The following is a 19,611-nucleotide window of genomic DNA, read 5'->3' as shown; positions in this document are numbered from 1 at the left end:
AAGAAAGAAAGAAAGGGAGGAAGGGAGGAAGAAAGAAAGGAAGGAAGGAAGGAAGAGAAAGAAAGAAAGAAAGAAAGAAAGAAAGAAAGAAAGAAAGAAAGAAAGAAAAAGAAAGAAAGAAAGAAAGAAAGAAAGAAAGAAAGAAAGAAAGAAAGAAAGAAAGAAAGAAAGAAAAAGAAAGGAAGAAAGAAAGGTTCTGCGAAGGACTCCTGGGTTTCCTCTCTCCTGGTTCGGGGGCTCCCAGGAGCTCCCCCAGTTGGTCGCAGCCTGGACCTCCGAGAGGGAAGATGCGGGGCCCTTGCCCTGCCCTGTGCTCAGAGGCTCCCTTCCATACATTCAGCAACCAATCAGGCGCCCCCACCTGAGCTCTGACACCGGGGAGGGGTGGGGAGGAGGGCCCGCAAACCAAACATTTCATGGTTCAATGAACCCCTAGCCTGGGGCTCCTTGGGGCTGCCAGGGCTCTAAACCCCTTTGTAACAATTGCAATTTCCAAAAATAATAGATATGTAGATACACATAGATTGGTAGCATGGATACCATGAACTAGTGTGGCCTAGCGCACGAAGCTCCCGGCAGGCCTGAAATTCTGGGATTCAGGCTTGTGTGGTCTCCAGGAGTTCTCTCCTCTCTGGGAAACGCCATCCCCAGGCAGACACAATCCAAACCCAACATTATGGTGGTAATAAATAATGTCCAAGGGCTTCCAAGCAAGTGGGGCGGGGGGTAGGAACAGGGTCCCTAGGCCATAGGATGCCTCTGTTCAAACTAGAAAAAGGCGCCCCCCTCTGGGTAGACCCAGTCCCGCTGCCAGGGCGCACGTCCTGGAGAGCAGAGCCAGGGCTGGATTTCATCCTCCACCTGCCCCCTCCGCGGGGCTCCCCAGTACAGGGCACAACTTGTACAGCCATCAGCGCCCGTCTGCAGCTGGGGCGCGGGGATCATTCGCTGCCTCATCCCAGGCCGGCTCACTGGGTGCCCGCGGCGGCCGCACACGTGGAGAGTGCCCAGCCGGGGAGGCAGTAATAAGGGTAATAGTAGGAGGGCTGCAGTGGCAGCAGCGAGGGAGGCCGCAGCACCTCTCCGGGCAGGTACTGTCTCTGGTCGTCGCGCACCAGCACCTTCACTGCCACCTTCTTGGCGGCGGGCGCCGAGGCCAGTAGGTCGGCGGCCATCTGTCGGCGCTTGGTCTTGTAGCGACGGTTCTGGAACCAGATCTTCACCTGCGTCTCGGTAAGCTTCAGCGACGCGGCCAGGTCTGCGCGCTCGGGCCCGGACAGGTAGCGCTGGTGGTTGAAGCGGCGCTCCAGCTCGAAGACCTGTGCGTGGGAGAAGGCGGCGCGCGAGCGCTTCTTGCGCGGCTTGGGCGCCACGGGCTCCTCCTCCTCCTCTGCGCCGCCCGCGGGCCCGCCGCCGCTGCCGCTGCACAACGTGGGCACGCGTGCGCCTCCTGTGCCAACGCCGTCGTCCTCGACCCTCGGGCTGCGGTCGCCTGTGCACACAGTGAGAACAGAAACGAGACACTGTCAGTGCCGCAGAGGAGTGAGGTCCGGCCTCAACCGCTGTGGTTGGGGTGGGGGGCGGAAATACCCTTTCATGCCGCCGGAGTGGTGGGGTGGGCCTGGAAGCCGCGGGTACGGGAGGCAAGTCTTAGAACCCTGTCCCACTCGCGTCCTGCAGCTAAGCTTGTTGTGAGCCGGCAACGAACTCAGCCGCTGTATCAACGCTGTGCAGCCAAGATCCAGCTCCTTGCCTTCTCTGGGTTCCAGGCTCCTCGCGGCAATGTGGGCATTGGGCCTGAGCATCCTCGCACACCTTCTCCGCCCTCAGCCCTGGGGTTCTAGATGGCATTTCGGATACCCTCCCTGGGTTCACCCGCCTCCCCACACTCACACTCACACACGCATCGTCACAGCACACACTTGTTGGCTGCGCGTAAAGAGAAAGTGGGGAGATGGATCCTGGAGACAGAAGTTTTCGGAGTCTTACGCCCCCATCCACCCGGAATTGTGGGAGGGCTATGGCAATAGGCTGAGTCAAGGCCACGGGTAGGCTTCTCCCTCTCTCTTACAAAGGCAATGAAAGGAGGGCTGGGGTTGAGGGTAGAGGGGTGTCCCTGCTTCGAATCCTTGGACCCTAATCTGACGACAGCTCCTCTGCCTCTTCCCCGCTCTCCCCGCAGAACCCTAGCAGGGAGGTCCAGCACTCTGGCCTGCAGCAGATAATATTTGCTTGGGGCCAGCGTGAGGCCTACAGCACCGTCCAGCCGACGGGGCAGGCACGGGGGTCTTTCTGACCAAATGACATGCCAGCTCGTGGTTGAGGAGGTTCCTCCCCCTGCTGAGTCTGGGATGACCTAAATCAAGCCCCTGTGCCTTCAGCTGGCTGCAGGGTTTGCCTCCAGCTCTTGGGTCCTCAGCCTGGCACTGGTCTCCTGGGCCTGGGGTCTGGGAAAGCTAAAGAAACCCTCCTCCCGAAGCTCGGGCTCGGTTGGCCTTCGGCCCACTTGAAATTATCCCGCGTTACCTAGAGTCTGTCATAGAGTGAAGTAAGTCAGAAAGAGAAAGACAAATACCGTATGCTAACACATATATATGGAATTTAAGGGAAAAAATGTCATGAAGAACCTAGGGGTAAGACACAGACCTACTAGAGAATGGACTTGAGGATATGGGGAGGGGGAAGGGTAAGCTGTGACAAAGCTAGAGAGAGGCATGGACATACATACACTACCAAACGTAAAATAGATAGCTAGTGGGAAGCAGCCGCATAGCACAGGGAGATCAGCTCGGTGCTTTGTGACCACCTAGAGGGGTGGGATAGGGAGGGTGGGAAGGAGGGAGACGCAAGAGGGAAGAGATATGGGGACATATGTATATGTATAACTGATTCACTTTGTTATAAGGCAGAAACTAACACACCATTGTAAAGCAATTATACCCCAATAAAGATGTAAAAAGAAAAAAAAAGAAATTATCCCTCGTTACCTATCTTTGAGCTGCGGGGCGGGCTCTGAGACCTCGAGCTGGGAGCATCTCTGATCTCTGGGCCAGAGCCCGGATACTGGCTACCCGAGGTTTCTGGGACCCTCGCTCTTCCCTTTCTTCGATTTTGGGGATTTGGAGACAGACTCTGGACTCAAAGCCAGGGTGCAGTGGTTCTCTCCCAGTCTGGTCTAAAGCACACTGCCCCACGACGTCGTCTGACGCTATACCCCAGGACGCAGCGTTCTGAGGAGTTTCTCGGTCCTCTCTCGGGCTCAGTTGCCAGAGGCTTAGAGCAGCCCGCGCCGATGCGCAGAGCTTAGGGTCTTGGCTAACCAGGGGGCCCAGGGAACAAGGTGCTAACAGCAGGCCCACCCCACTCGGCGTGGTTGCTCTCCTTGCCCAGCCCCTCAGCCCGGCCCCCTTCCCCGCGAAGCCTTAGCCGACCTGAGACGCTGGCCGACATCTCACTGTCGCTCCGGCCCGCGGCTTCCTCCTCCAGGTCCTTGGCTGCGGGAAGCTCACAGACCGGCTGGCCGAGGCCCAGGGTCGCCCCTGTACGGCAGGCCCCGCTGGCCCCCGGCGGGTCCGCGCAGCGCCGCCCGCCCTCGTTCTCCTCGCTCAGCGCCGAGTCCGAATCCCAGCCTCCCGGGCTCTCCGTGGTCCGCCCCGCAGCCGTTCTGGTCCCAGGAGGCGACGCCAGTAGAGAGTCCTCGGCGCCCCCCAGCGCGCCCGCGTCTGTCTCCCCAAAGAGCCGCCAGCAACAGACAGCGGGCGCCGCTGCCACCGCTGTACCGCCGGGCACGGGGCGCCCCTCCGTCGCGGGCAGCCCGCCGCGCTCCTCTTTCTTGTTGAGGATCGCCTGGATGGAGAAGGGCGTCAAGGTGTTGGCGCCGCGCACAGCCATCTGCGCCGCAGGCCGGAGCGGCCGGCCGGGCGGCTGGGGCGCGGGGCAGCTCCGAGCTGAATGGAGCGCGCGGGCCGCCGCAGCGCGAGTGAGCCCCGCGAGCGAGGCCCCTGCAGCCCACTCCTGGGCTGCCCAGCAGCCTCCGCCCCCCTCTGGCCCCGGATCAGCGCCGACCCTCACTCCCACTTCCGAGGCCCACCCCGCCCAGAGACCCCCTCCCCCCCAATCCAGCGCCAGAAGTTCTCCTTTCGCAGCTCAGCTGGATTATCTCATCGCCTCGCGCCTTTAGGGGCGGGCCGGGGTCTGGCCCTCGGAGGACTTGGGGGGAGGATCAGTGAGGCCCCTCTGCGGCTGCAGTCCCCTCCTGAGCGCCTCCGGGGTGCACGGCCCGAGTCACTTTTTCTTTGCGCCTCTGTCTCTTCCCCGCCTGCAGGATTTCGCTTCTGGATCGTCGTCTCCTTTCCCTGCTGGGCCGGCTCTTCCGGAGCCCACCCCCAGCGGCGGCGGCGACGACGGCCGCTGGATTCCGAGAGGCTCGGGGCACCCTTTTACCCCTTGTCTTGGTTTTATCTGTTTCTTCTCTCTTTCCTTCCTCAGAGTTCCACCGTAGCCCACCCCCCCACACACCCCCGCCCGGGTGTCATTCCTCACTGCTGAGGGACAGCCTCAGGCCACGCCCCTTCACTGGGCTGTCCCGGGAGCTCCCGGCCGCCCATTGGTTGGCTCTTGCTGGACGACGTCGACTTGAACAGACAAAACGGGGCACGCTGCGCGGAGAAAGTCAGGGTCTGACTTAACCCCTTTCCTCCCAAGCCTGGTCCTCGAAGCATCCTCCAGCAACAGAGAGGCTCACCCACCTAGACACGCTAAAAAACCACGATTCTTACCTCTACAGATGTAGCCACCTATTCTAGCACTTTTATGGAACACGATATTTAGTTGACTCAGATCTGGGAGGGAAACCCAAAGTTAACGCAGTTCCATAAAACGCGCGTAGTTTCTGTTCTCTAGGGAGGTTTATCGATTCGAAGAATGAAATGCTTCTTCTTCTCCCCTTATACTTTCGCGGATTCCTCACTGGAATATTATTTTCTCTGAAATAATAAGTGAATTAAAATCACTGTAGAAATAGTTTTCTTTCCTCACCGGATTTTATTTGTTTCAATTTCTATAGAAGAATTAAAAAGAAAAAGATGGTAGAGATAGAGCTAAAGTCAGGAGAGAAATTAGAGGGCATCTTTGGGAGAGTTTCTGGAAATTGCGCGGTCATTTCCCTGGGCTGTCAAAATTGAATGCACTTGGAGTTTGCTAAATTTTACACGAGGAAGAAAATTGAAACTTTGTTCTTTAAATATTCTGTTACTTGTGAGTTGAAAAAATATGTTTTTGTTTAAAAGAATATCTGGGAACTACCATAGTAAAGATTCTGAACTGACGACATTAATTCGCTTAAAAAAAATGAGTAGTGCATTATTTTATGTAATAGAAGAAGCCAGGCTAAGAAACACAAATATTGTGGATATCTCAAAACATTTGTTGCCTATTTATATTATTTATTTTTAAATGAAGAAGTTGTTTAAGGAACATACTTCACTGTCTTCCGTAAATTTTACCAGAGATTTAAATTAAAACCAAATACACAATTTGAACAATTAAATACGTTTAAAGAACTGTGATTTTAATTTAGTAAATTGCTGAGATTGGTGTTTTTGGTGCCACTAAAACAAATAATATTCGCCCTTGTAGCTTTCTTTTTGGTAGTTGTTTTTCTACACCTCAGGATGAAATACATTAGTAGTTTTCAGGGTCAGTTGGGGGGGGCTTCACAGCATCTATACTTTCCAGCATTTCAGCCACGTGATGCTCTTTTGCATCCCAAATACACTACAGTGCACATCCTGTAGTGTATTTGGGGGGGGAGCCTCATCCTTGAAGAGGTCATTGCCCATTTATAGCTCTTTACTGCTACTTCAGTTTTGAGGGAAAGGTGTTTAAATTTGGTGTCAGTAGGTGGCAAGTGTAAGGAACGGGATGCTCTTCAGGCCCAGAGGGGGAACAGAACAGATGCTTAAGAGGTTTCAAAAGAAATGTCCTTTCCTTCCTCCCGCGGACCTTCATTTATTAAGTTACACCCCTCTCCCACCACCCTAGACAATTTGTAATTACTCTCTGGGGGCGAGTTGAGGAGGAGATTGACTGACACAGGTCACCCAGAAGAAGAGAAACGGGCAGGTGTGAACTGCCTGTCGCAAACAGCCATCCCTTTGTGGGGTTAGGACTTGATGTGGACAAATATAGAATGACTCCGGACACACAGGCAGGCAGAGATGTTTGCGGGTTCAGTGACTGAGTAGTAGAGTGAATTTGGGGGCTATACAAAGACTTACTTGAATATATAACCACCACTTAGTTGCCCCTCCCCGCCAATTTTTTTAAAGAACCCCAAATCAAAGTAGAATATACCCCTTGCCACAGGCTTGGATAGAGGTTTTCAAAGCTTAGAAAGATGCAATTCGGTGATTTTGAATTGTCCGTTTTTTGGTGTGTGCCCGGGGTATAAGAAAGTGGCCGCATCCCGAGTCTTCAGGAGGCTCACAGAGAGGGAGGCTCGTGTCATCTCGGGCAACTGCGGCGGTTAGTCAATCTTTAGGTCTGGGGAATGGCTGCAGGCAGGGCCGGGAGTTGGGTGTTGGCGGAGAGTAAACACACGGGTCTGGAACTACCACTAGAAGCTGTTGGTGGGGTTGGGTGGGAATGAAAAGGCTTTGGGGGCCGGTGAGAGGAGGTGGACGGATGCACAGAGGCTTCCCCGGGTACGTGCAGAGTCAAGGCCGGCGAGTGGGGGTGTGGGGCGAGGGCTCAGCAGGTCAGCGCATGTCGCAGGGCTGAATATCGCGGCGATAGGGGCGCGCCGGGGCCCCGCTTCCAGTTCATAAAGGGCGATTTGCTCCGCGCTTGACCGAGAGCTCCGGGGACCCACGGCTGCCTGACGGCGCCTGAGGTTCGGTGGGCGCCGCGCTCCGGCCTGGGCCGGCCCCGGGAATTTGCGGAGCTCCGGACGCCCCTCGGCCGGCCAGTCTTCGAGGGGGCGCCAGGCTTGCTCTGAGCCGGTGCCTTCCTCCACGGCCCCTCGCTCAGCTCTGTCCTAATCTTCCCCTTCTCCTTTCCGACTTCCACCCTCGACCTCCCCTTCCTGCTCGTCAGTTTGGTTCCTGCGCGCCCCCTACATGCCGTACCCTCCAGCCCCGGGAGCAGCCTCGAGCCGAAGCGCTGCCGGATGGTAGGGCTTCCGCGGGCCGCGGCGCAGCGCAGGATGAGGGTGGAAGAGCCGAGGGCCCCGGGAGGAGGCAAACCCCATTACTCGGGCGCACGCCGCAAGCTGCTACGCACGCTCCCGCGCTCCCGGGACCCGAGTCCGCAGGGATTTTCCTGTGGGGCCACCGCGCTCAGCGTCCCTGCCGCCCTCCACCTGCGCCCGGGGCAGGATGGAGGGAGATCCGGAGAGGAGACCGTCTGCTGTGCCCAGAGCAGCCCGAGGGCGAGCGCCAGAGGCTGTTTTGCAGTGGGAGGCCAAGTGCGTCTCTCAGACGCCAACGGCGGTGACCGAAGTCACCTGCCGTCTCTTGGCCACGGTTTCCAGTCCCTTAAAACGAGGGTTTTTACCCGGTGCTCTCCGATGCCGTTGCTAAGTTGCCCGAGTTGACGGGCAGGGAGAGGATGCCGGTGCTGGCTCGCCTGGTAGGAGCCAGATCCAGGCAGGCCGCGCTCGGCACTTACCCTCTGTCCCTATCCACAGGCTCCCGAGGGCACTCCAAGCATCCGAAGAATCCCAAGCATCAAGCAACACGCCACTTTCCCGCCAGCAGACACTGGCTCCTGGGTTCCTAGGTCATCCATTTTCAGACCCCACCAGGATTTTTCTCGTACGTGGTCCAGGTATATCAGACCATTACTATAGGCCGAGGTAGTTTTATATTTAAACAAATGTTGCTCACCAACAATGTGCCGGGACCGTAGCTTATTGTTTTCTTTAGTCTACATAACCCTGAGGGTGGAGTGAATAGAAGACATTATTATCCCTATTTTACAGATGAGGAAACTGAGACTCATGGAGTTTAAATGATTTCACCATCAGTAAGCAGCTAAATCAGGATTCAAATCTGACTTTGTGTAATGCCAACCCAGCTGGGTTTTCTACTCTAACCGTTTTTTCTCATAAACCTTCATGTTTATTCTCATTAAATGTTTCCCATCGTCTTCCTTACTTATCTCTATGCTACGCATTCATCAGAAAAGGAACTTCGAACTTAAGGAAATCAAAGAAAGAATTAGGCAGGAAAATCTAACGATTTTTTCAGTTTCGTACTTTTGAAAATAAAGAACGCTAAGGCCTGTGGATCTGAACCTAAACCTTGTTATGTAGAAGGAAAGAAATACGCCATTGTTATTCTAATTAATAAACTAAACCATATGTAGAGGGAGACAGCAGGTGATGGAAGTTCCGTTGAGTTCAGAAATATGGGGACCTGGGTTTTGCTCGAGGCTCCTGAGATGCTGCGATACGTCCTCACGGAAGACATTGTTCCTTTGGAGTTAGTTTTCTTACCTGTAAAAAGCCAGATTTGGAAATCACCTCTCAGGCTTAAAAAGAAAAGTACCCTTTTCGCCTGGGTACAGTGGAGGACGAGCGCCACCTAGCGGGCACCTCTGAGGGATGTGAGGATATACCAAGGTAGAGAAGTAGTGTGATAAGTAGAGTCAAAAAGAGAATGTTGGTTTCATAAAATGGAATGTTTTTGCTCCTAGTTTTATGTTTCCACAGTCTCATGTTGTCAGGGATATAATAACCTAGGTGTTCCATTGAAGAGGCTCAGCCAGACACAGTCCGGATCCCCACTGAAGACTCACCTCCCTCAAGGGGAGGGGGAAACGATGGGGGCGGTTGCAGTGGGAGCTCAGAGATCTCCTGGTCTAACATCTCCTTGATTCCTCTCTGCTAGCTCCGCTGACTGCCTCTCATGCAAACTGGACCCGGGCGCCCGCTGGATGGCGATATAAGGTACATGCAGTCTGTGAGATTTACTGGAGCCATAGGCAAGTTTTTCATTTTTTTCAGAAGCTAACTTTTTCATGAGACTAATTGGGGTATTTCACCCTAAACATCAATAAGTTCTGGCACTGCAAACAAGTCTGTCTTGTCGCTCAGATTTTGTTTCTTCATTTGGGTTGTCAGTTAAGACAGTGGGCGGATGATGATGCTATTTGAGGGGGCAGTTAAGGAGAAGAAGATCTGAGTGGATAAAGGGGAAGATGCTATATGCTGTTACTTGTACTGAGTTTGAGATGCTTGTAAAATAACAAGCAAGTCTTCTGAATTTACTGTATTTCTGTCTCTAAGTAACTATCCTGAGGGCATTCGTGGTGTTATGCAGGTTCCCTTATAAATTGTCCAGCCAATTTCCCTTTCTGTAGTCTCTTCCTATCGTTTATTTAAAAATGTTCAACAAATATTTGAGTGCTTACTGTGTCTCAGCTACTGTTCTAGGCTCTGGGGCTCACGGCCCTGTAAGACACTACTCTCAATAGGCTAACATTCAAGTGGAGAAATATCATCAAGAAGCAAATGCCTGCATAAAGCAATGGAGGGAACATCAGATGGTGTAAGTGCTCTGAAGAAAATTAGAGTGATCTGACAGAGGGTGATTTGGGGCTATTTAAAAAAAGAAAAGAAAAATTTTTTAATTTATGTTTTTGTTTTGTTTTTTCCAACTCCACGCCTCTAAATTTATGTTTTTATTTCAGTATAGTTATATTACTTTCAGGTGTACAACATAGTGATTTGATATTTGTAGAGATTATACTCCATTTAAAGTTATTATAAAATATTGGTTCTATTCCCTGTGCTGTATATTACATCCTTGTGTCTTATTTATTTTACACTTAATAGTTTGTACCTCTTAACCTCCTTCCCCTATCTTGCCCCTCCCCCATCCCCCCACCGACTCCTCTCTGCACTGGTAATCACTACTTTGTTGTATGTATCTGAGTCTGTTTCTGTTCTGTTATATTCATTTGCATGTTTTATTTTCTAGATTCCACATATAAGTGAAAACATACAATATTTGTCTTTATCTGACTTACTTCACTAAGCAGGATACCCTCCAGATCCATCTATGTTGATGCAAATGGCAAAATTTCATTCTTTTTTGTGGCTGAGTAATATTCCTCTGTGTGTGTGTGTGTGTGTGTGTGTGTGTGTGTGTGTGTGTACACCACATCTTCATCCATTCTTCTGTTAATGGACACTTAGATTGCTTCCTTATCTTACCTATTATAAAAATGCTGCTATGAACATTGGGGTGCATGTATCTTTTCGCATTAGTGTTTTCATTTTCTTCACTTATATACCCATATGACCTATATGGTAGTTCTGTTTTTTTAAAAAAAACTTTTATATTTTATTTTTATTTATTTATTTATTGGCTGCACCGTGGGCCTTATGGGATCTCAGTTTCCCAACCAGGGATTGAACTTGGGCCACGGCAGTGAAAGCCCTGAATCCTAACCACTAAGCCACCAGGGAACTCTATTTTAATTATTTGAGGAACCTCCATACTGTTTTCCATAATGGTTGTACCAATTTACATTCTACCAACAGCATACAAGAGTTCCCTTTTCTCCACATCCTTGCCAACGTTTGTTCTTTTTGATGATAGCCATTCTGACAGGTGTGAGGTGATATCTCATTATAGTTTTGATCTGCATTTCTCTGATGATTAGTGATGTTTAGCATCTTTCCATGTGCCTATTGGCCATCTGTATGTCTTTGGAAAATGTCTATTCAGGTCTTTTGTCCATTTTTTTTGGTCCATTTTTTAATCAAGTTGTTTGTTTTTTTGATATTGAGTTTTATGGGCTATTTATATATTTTGAATATGAACCCCTTATCGGTCATATCATTTGCAAATATTTTATCCCATTTAGTAGAGTGCTGAAACTTACTTTTATTTTTATTTATTTTATTTTTTTTGCAGTACCCGGGCCTCTCACTGTTGTGGCCTTTCCCGTTGTGGAGCACAGGCTCCGGATGCACAGGCTCAGCGGCCATGGCCCACGGGCCCAGCCGCTTCGCGGCATGTGGGATCTTCCTGGACCGGGGCATGAACCCGTGTCCCCTGCATCGGCAGGCGGACTCTCAACCACTGTGCCGCCAAGGAAGCCCTACTTTTATTTTTAATTAATTATTTTTATTGAGATATATTTGACATATAACTTTGTATAAATTAAAAAAAATTAAATTTAACTATAGTTGATTTACAATATTGTGTTAGTTTCAGGTGTACAGCTTCAGATTCTTTTCATTATAGGTTATTACAAGATACTGAATATAGTTCCCTGTGCTATACAGTAAATAACATTGTATAAATTTAAAGTATACTGCGTGTTGAATTGATACATTTATATATTGTAAGAGGATTGCCCTTGTAGGGATAATTAGCACCTACACATATTTATTACTTCTTTTTAGTGGTTGGAATAACTAAGATCTAATCTAGAAAGTTTGGTGATTATAATGCAATATCGTCATCTATGTTCCCTATACTGTGCATTAGATCTCTTTTACTACTCATTGCATCCCCCTTAAGCATCTGTCCTATTGCCCTTCACATTCCCTGATAACTACATTTAATACCAGAGATTTATCTTTAGATAGGAGATACTAGAATATGTTTTTATGTCGGTGTAAATAACCCAATAGAGAAAGATATTTTTTTTATTATTCCAGTAACCCAATTTAAAAAAAAATATGTATTTAATTTTTGGCCACACCACGCAGCATGCAGGATCTTAGCTCCCTGGCCAGGGATCGAACCCATGCCCCCTGACCCTTAGGAGCACGGAGTCTTAACCACTGGACCCCCAGGGAAGTCCCAAGAAGGATAACTGATAATGCAGAAGAGAAGAGGAAACTGCAAAGTCCTTGAGAAAGTGAGAGCAGTTGGTCTCTGGTAAAAGAGAATGATATAGATGCTTTTAGGCTGGTTACTGCGGTGACTGACAATGACGTAATAATAACCATGGTTGGCATTTACTGAGCACATACTATGAGCCAAGTACTGTTCAAATGCTTAATGCTTATTACTTTATTTAGTTCTCTCAACAAGTATGAGGCAAGCTGAGCATAGAGAGTGGGGCAGGGAGGATTAGGGGGATAGGGAGAAGGTGCAAAAAGCCGTTTGGGACAATGGGAAGGGAAGAAATCAGGGTAGTTAGGTGGAACAGCTGAGCAGGAGTGAGGGTATATTTGAGATTCATGTCCATGACCTTAAAGTGTGACCCAAAAAAAATTAAAAAAGTGTGACCAGTTAGCACAGGTGTGTGCTTTTCTCCAGCAACATTCCCTTGCTCAGGGAAACAGAGACACACAGATACACACACACACACACACACACACACACACACACACACACTCACATAGCATAGGTTGGATAGATAGTTGGGCTACTCAAGGTGGGGCCATTGCTGGATCATTAACAAGAGCAGCCAGGAATTTAAGGCTGTTTGTGAGGGGGGGCTTAGAATCATGGAACCTAAGCTGGATCAGGGCAAAAATAGTGACTCAAGGAAAGTGATTGATCGATTCAGGATCAATGGATTCTTTTTTTTTTTTTTTTTTTTGTGGTACGCGGGCCTCTCACTGTTGTGGCCTCTCCCGTTGCGGAGCATAGGCTCCGGACACGCAGGCTTAGCGGCCATGGCTCACGGGCCCAGCCGCTCTGCGGCATGTGGGATCTTCCCGGACCGGGGCACGAACCCGTGTCCCCTGCATCGGCAGGCGGACTCTCAACTACTGCGCCACCAGGGAAGCCCGGATCAACGGATTCGAAGTCCTGAATGAGTAAAACACTTGCTGGAGTCTGAGTGTGAGTATTAGGGTTGTGAGTTGGAAAGAGGAGTGGTCATAGATTTGGGTACTTAGTCGAGTTCCAGAGGTCCGCAGGTTATCAGTGACACAGAGGTCAAGGTTGATGCTGGTGGGTGGAGCATTGACTCCTGGGGGCACTGCCTGACTTCCCCTAGCTCCTGACACAGCCGAGTGACTCCTGATGTTCCTCTGAAACCCCTCAAAACCTTCACTCCTGTTCCTACCGCCTACAGGCCGTCTGTCCTATTCCTCATTGTGGAGACCCCACTGACCCACCAGGTCTGGCAAAGAACACAGAAACAGAAAAATGCACTATTTTAAAAAGATACTGTTCTCCACCTGCCTGGCTCGGCTCACATATTATTTCAGTCCTAAGTCCTTCTGGGAGTCTCCCATCCCTACCTGTTGTGACCTTTCCCTTCTGGAAACAAGGAAACCCTCTACTTTAGAATGATTTGCCCATGCCCCCAACCTGAGCACTTGTCTTTCATTAAACTGACTCATCTGGGCAAGTTGCCACTCAGTGATGATAAAGAAAGATGTGTGATTCAAAAGAGTGGCTTTTTTAGAGTAGCATTTCTTAAATTACAACCCTTTGCAATCTCTTTTCACATTTTTGCCCTCTGTGTGTATCCATCTATAATCTCTATTTACTTAATACCTTTATTAAAATGACTACTTTCCTTCCTTCCTTCTTTCCTTTCTTTCTTATTGAAGTATAGTTGATTTACAAAGTTGTGTTAATTTCTTCTGTACAGCAAAATGATTCAGTTATACATATGTATACATTCTCTTTATTATATTCTTTTCCATTATGGTTTATCACAGGATATTGAACATAGTTCCCTGTGCTATACAGTAGGACCTTGTTGTTTATCCATCCTATAAATAGTTTGCATCTGCTAATCCCAAACTCCCATTCCATCCCTCCCCCACCCCCCTCCCCCTTGGCAACCACTAGTCTGTTCTCTATGTCTGTGAGTCTCTCTCTGTTTTGTAGATAGGTTCATTTGTGTCTAAATGACTACTTTTTAAACTTGAAAAAATCTCATTTTTAAAAGAACGTTTGTATAAATAACATAAATAATGTGAATATGTTCATATATAAATATACACATATATGAAGCATCATTAACCTATTACCAAATATAATATTTTAAAAATATATGTATATAATGCTGATAGAACTGTGTTGATACACTAGTTCGATATAATAGGATGCTGAAGGCTCTGGGCCTGAGGTTGGCTCTCTGTCATAAGGACAGATTGACAAGAGCTAGAGAGACATTACAGCACACCAGCACCAACTTGAGACTTTCTCTCTGACGTAAATAGAAAGACTAAAATGGAATTGATCCAACAGAAATGTGTAGGAAAGTTCCCCGAAAGATGTATGCTAGAATGCTCAAAGCCTCTTTCCCCAGTTTCCAAAAACCCTGAAACTACTCAAATGTTCATCAAGAGGAGGATGAGTCAAATGTTGTACCTTCACAGCATAGGATACTACTCAGCCATGAGGATGAGCCACTCCGAGGCTGAAGGCAGCTGTATGGACGAACCTCACGAACATTCACCTGGGTGTCCCCAGTGCCTAGAATGGGCCTGGCACATGGTAGGCTCTTAGCAGATATTTATTAAATGAATGGTCTCTTTATTCTCACACAACCTGAGATCAGAGGGACAGGTATCAGGATTTCTATTTACAGATGAGGACTCTGAGACGTAGAGAGGCCAAGTGATTTATTCAAGATCACACAGAGCACAGCTGCTGCATCAGGATTCCCTGCTAAGGCAGACTGCTTGGTAAAATGTGTTAGCTCTCTAAACTTCCTCACTTACACAGCTGTTCCCTTAGTCTTTTAGCACAAATAACATATTTCAACTTCTTTTGCTGTTGTTAAATCATCTTCTGAGGCCTAATTTGGAGATGTTTATTTCCATTATGGGATATTTTGGACTGGGTTTTGAAAGGGAAAGGGACAGAAGACTGTGCTTTCAGAGAAAGGGGTTTAGGATGGGGGGAAGCTTACTGGAGAGATTTATGTCGAGGAATTACAGCAAACTCTGTCATTCTGTCTGATAAGTGTGGCTAGAAACAGGAAAGGGAGAACAGGATATGGTGGTAGCACACAGGCTTAATGGAACATCAAGTGAACAGATGGGACTGAGCTGTCCTGGCAACTGTCAAAGGAAGAAGCTTGAGGAGCGATCCCTGCACAAAAGCAGGTGAACCAGGGCTGGAGACACGTGCTTCCTGTACATTCAAAAAGGGCTCTTAGTGCAGTATCAAAAGCCCTCTCTTTAGAATCAATCCATATTTAGCTCAGAAGGAAGTAGGGGTCTGGGGGGCCGAGGGTGGATTAATTTATTGAGACTTGAATTTCACTTAAAGGTTTTTTTTTTTTTAATTTTAAATGAGCTTATTTATAAAACAGAAATGGACTCACAGACTTAGAAAACAAACTTATGGTTACCAAAGAGGAAAGGTGGAGGCAGGGGAGGGATAAATTAGGAGTTTGGGATTAACATACACACACAATATATAATAGATCAACAAGGACCTACTGTATAGCACAGGGAACTTTACTCAGTATTCTGTAATAACTTAACCTATATGGGAAGAGAAGCTGAAAAAGAATAGAAATATGTATATGTATAACTAAATCACTTTGTTGTCTACTTGAAACTAACACAACGTTATAGATCCACTATACTCCAATATAAAATAAAAATGAAAAAAAAGTCTGAAGTGACCAATTATATGTCCTTTTAAACTCCAAGAATGCTTACTGGGGAAAGAATCTTTTTGAAGGATCAGAGGACCCCCAAGTGACAGGGATGAAATAAAAAACAATGTTTGAGGGTAAACAGAGACACATGAGCCCAAAATAGGAAAAGGCAAATTCTTGATGAATACTTCTTTAGGGATAAAAAAAATGTTATTTGACTCTTTCAAGTAAGACTTGTTGAAGAGTGACAAATTGTTTTCTGCAAATAAAAACAACTTTGAGCTTTGATGATATACTTATTTTGAAAGAATGACATTTGCAAAAAAAGCATGGGACAGATTTTGCCAGTGATCAGAGGGGGCACATTTATTAAAAGCTAATGGAGAAGCTGATCCTTCCGGAGATAAAAACTGAGTGAATGAGAACACAGATGATTTCTGCAGAGAATGTGAAAAATGTATTTGGAGTTTCCACTTTAGAAAGCATGGCATATTAGGTATTTGTCAAGGCTCCACTGTAGCAAAACAACCAGATGCTAGACTAATTACAAACTTGAATTGCATCCTTAAAGTGCAGTGCTGAGCTTGCTACATTATAAGGGAAATCCACAAGCCAGTTGTTCTTATATTGAAGTTTAAGTATGTGTAGTAGGGTGGGATAGAGTTGAGTAGTCAGAGGTGTGGCTTTGCCAATTATTAAGCTATCGTCTCTTAGCTTCACATCTACCTTCTATATTCCATGTTGTGTTGGCTGGGCTGGGACTCGGCAAACCCCGCTTCTTCTTAGCCAGATGGCTCTCCAGGTTCTTTCTGCCAATTTGGGGCACTAAGCACAGACTAGGAGGCTGAAGTTGGAGAAGGGACTTGCTTCTCCTTGTTTGGTCACTCTTGTTAGCCTCCCCCCAGCAACGGTTCTTCGCTCCAGCAGTGGCAGCTGATTGCAGACACAGTTGGCTCCAATTTCCCATTTTTCCCCCACTCTAGGACAAGCCACCCTGTCTCGCCAACCCGGCCACACACCTCAGGGGTCTGCTCATCACCACTGCTTGGTTTCTTCTTCAGTTTCCTACCAAACTCCATCTTCTCTTTCTGTTCCCCAAGCCAAGCAGTGATGGTGGTTGCTTTCTGAAGTTACTCTGTATCATGTCAGGATTACTCTTTTGGTCTTTAGTCCTCTAATAGCTACTGAAACCAATTGCCAATATTAAATTATTTATTAAAATAACTGATATAGTTTCTAATAGCTGACTGGACCATGATTGAAACGGGTCTGAAATGATTTCCTATAACGTAGTAGGAAGAATATGGCTCTCAACAGGCCTTCAATCCAGCACTGAGAGCTGCTCCTGAGAAAGAAATAAGGTGACCTGGAGTTAAAAATTCTTGTAAATTTGCTAATGATTGGACCCTAGGCAAACAACGAATGGTGTTTGCTAGTGGGAGAGTTGATACTTCGGAAGTGCTTTCAACAGGACGTACCTGGTCTGTCCAGGATTGCTTACAGCAACAATACAACAAAGAAAAAAACCCTTTGGAATCTATTGATGTATGGGGCTTGGCTCCTGGGAAAACATCATGCAGGCTGTGTAACCTTCTGAGTAGAGATGTTCAATGACTGAAAAGACTTTTTCCTATGTAAGAAGAGTAGCTGCAGGTATTTTTTTAGAGACTTCTTGTATTAATCTGGGCACATGTGCATCCTGATGAGAAAGGACCAGGGAAGTAAATTGGCTACCCCGGATCTCCATGCTTCATGGCACCAAGCAACTACTTATATCCTTGAAATTATGAGTAAAGATTTGTGCTGGCTATGGTCTCTGATGAGTCTGATTTGACAGTTGGTCCTTTATAGTATTACAGAGGCCACTTCTCATAATGCTACTGGGGCTTCATCAAAATACAGCAGTAAACAAGCAAGAGGAAGATGGGGGATGCAGATCTTAGAGGCTCCCAAAGATGAGAGTGGTGAAGGGCATCCCCAGGATGGTGCAAGGAGACTCAGGATGAGATGGCGGCCAGCCCAGACTGGAGGCGTGTGACTCAAACGACTAATAGGCTGAAACCTGTTTTCAGCCAGATCCTTCGGCCATGGAGCATCTTTTAAAATCTAGTGGTAACTTCGGGTTTGGCCTGAATTCTTTTTTTTTTTTTTGGCCTGAATTCTTTAGTAGACTTGGCTTGCCTGGGTCATGCACTGATACACCTCTTGCTTTCTTCTCTATGCTCTAAATGTGAGAGGCAACACATCAAAACTTAGATGTGTTTGATCTTGAGTCTTAAGACACAACAAGATCTAATTCCAAAGTGAAATTTATATTCAATTACATTAAAATTAACGACAAAGTACCATAAAGAAAGTGGAAAGATAAACCATCAATTGTGTGTGTGTGTGTGTGTGTGTGTGTTGTTTGTTTGGGGGAGTGGTATTTGCAACACATTTACATGAAGGTTTATTATCCAATATATAAAGATATATATATTTATATCTTTATATTAAATATATAAAGAATTCCTACTAGTCAATAAGAAAAACACAAAGAACCAAATGGTAAAATGACATGAACAGGCATATCACAAAAGAAGAAATAAGGATGGAAAATAAACACATGAAAACATATTCAACCTCCATATAACCAATGCAAATAAAGACCACAATGAGATATTTTACATCCACTAGATAGGCAAAATCAAGAAGTCCTATATTACCAAATGTCCAGTGAGGTAAACACACTGCTGGTAGGAGTACAACATGGTGAAAGCATTTGGGAAGAAATTTGGTTATCTTATAAACCTGAAAATATGCTTACTCTAGGAATTAGCAGTTGTACACTGAAGCAGAAAGCTGAGTGTGTCTTGGCATGGGAAATGGGGATATATATTAATCCCTCAGCCTTTGAAGTGGTTGAGTGGTCCTCTGGTTCACAGGCTAATGGTCGCCTCAGGCAGCAACCAGCCTGCTCCTTCGGCTTCCCTTAATGTGCCTATAAATGTCATCTTCTATATGTATGATGATAAGTTTGGGAGGCTCTGCCCATAAAATATCCATAGAATATTCATAGAAGCATTGTTTCACCTGGAAACAACCTAAAGACCAGTAACAGGCAAATGAACAGCTTAGTATATTGTGATGTATTCTTTTAACGGAATACTATACAGCAGCAAAAGTGTACTAACTGGAGGTATGCATGTTACCATAGAAGGTGTGCACATTACCATAGACGAATTTCAAAGCACAGTGTAGAAGAAAAAAGCAAGTCTCAAATGATCCTTAAAATATGATTCTATTTATGTAAAGTTCAAAAGTATTCAAAACTTAAAATATCGTTTAGGGATGTATATACATATACAGTAAAATGATAAACTTGTATTTAGAATGGTGGTAAACCTGGGGGCACGCAGGAAGCTTCCAAGGTGTGAGTATCGTTCTATGTTTCAATGTGTTGGGGGGCCCATAGCTGGTGTATTAAATAAAGAATGTACAGATTATAACCTGCTGAACAAGGAGGCACAAACCACCCTCAAGGGGTTGGCAGGTAGCTCTTCCGGTATCCGATCTCCCACTCTGGGGAAGTGAAGACCCCGGGGTCACTTTGATCAAATGTGCAGTTTCAGTACATTCATACAAAGGAAGTAAAGTCCCAAGATTTGTTGCTTACAGATCACAGATATGGAGGCGGGGTTGAGGGAAGTGCAGTGAGCTGGGGGAAGGGCAGTCCTCTGTCCCAGATCACAAAAGAGCAGGAGATGGAGACTGGGGTACCAAGCACCTGTTACTTATAAGGTGTTTGGGGCAGAGGTCACTTATTTTTTGAGTACTCAACTCTAAGTGGTTATTTTAAAAGGTTCCCCAGGAAAAGCAAAGCGGGAACTTAGGGCAGGAATCCTCAACTCAGGTTCTTATGTAAATGTCCAGAATCTGGGTGGGAGCAGGGTTGTCAAATAGATGTTAAATTGTTGAGTTTGTGTGTGTGTATGTGGTGTGTGTTACGGGGAGGTAGTAGGGGTTCTAAGGTTTTGACAACCTTGGAAAATTCTGGGTTAAACAAAGTTAGCCAGATTTCTTAGA

General features: G+C 47.0%; 1 protein-coding gene across 1 annotated transcript; it reads right to left on the bottom strand.

Annotated features, from left to right (window-relative positions):
- Window positions 1-202: 202 nt before the first annotated feature.
- On the bottom strand, window positions 203-3,891 carry NKX3-2 (NK3 homeobox 2). The gene is made up of 2 exons (XM_060147347.1): window positions 3,432-3,891; window positions 203-1,492 (listed from the first exon to the last, which is right to left on the bottom strand). Exons 1-2 carry the CDS (start codon window positions 3,889-3,891, stop codon window positions 969-971), a joined length of 984 nt encoding a protein of 327 aa, XP_060003330.1. The 3' UTR covers window positions 203-968.
- Window positions 3,892-19,611: the final 15,720 nt, after the last annotated feature.

Source organism: Lagenorhynchus albirostris, chromosome 4, assembly GCF_949774975.1.
Source record: "Lagenorhynchus albirostris chromosome 4, mLagAlb1.1, whole genome shotgun sequence".
Classification (NCBI taxonomy): domain Eukaryota; kingdom Metazoa; phylum Chordata; class Mammalia; order Artiodactyla; family Delphinidae; genus Lagenorhynchus; species Lagenorhynchus albirostris.
Note: the sequence above shows the minus strand (reverse complement) of the source record. Positions and strands in the feature narration are given on the sequence as shown.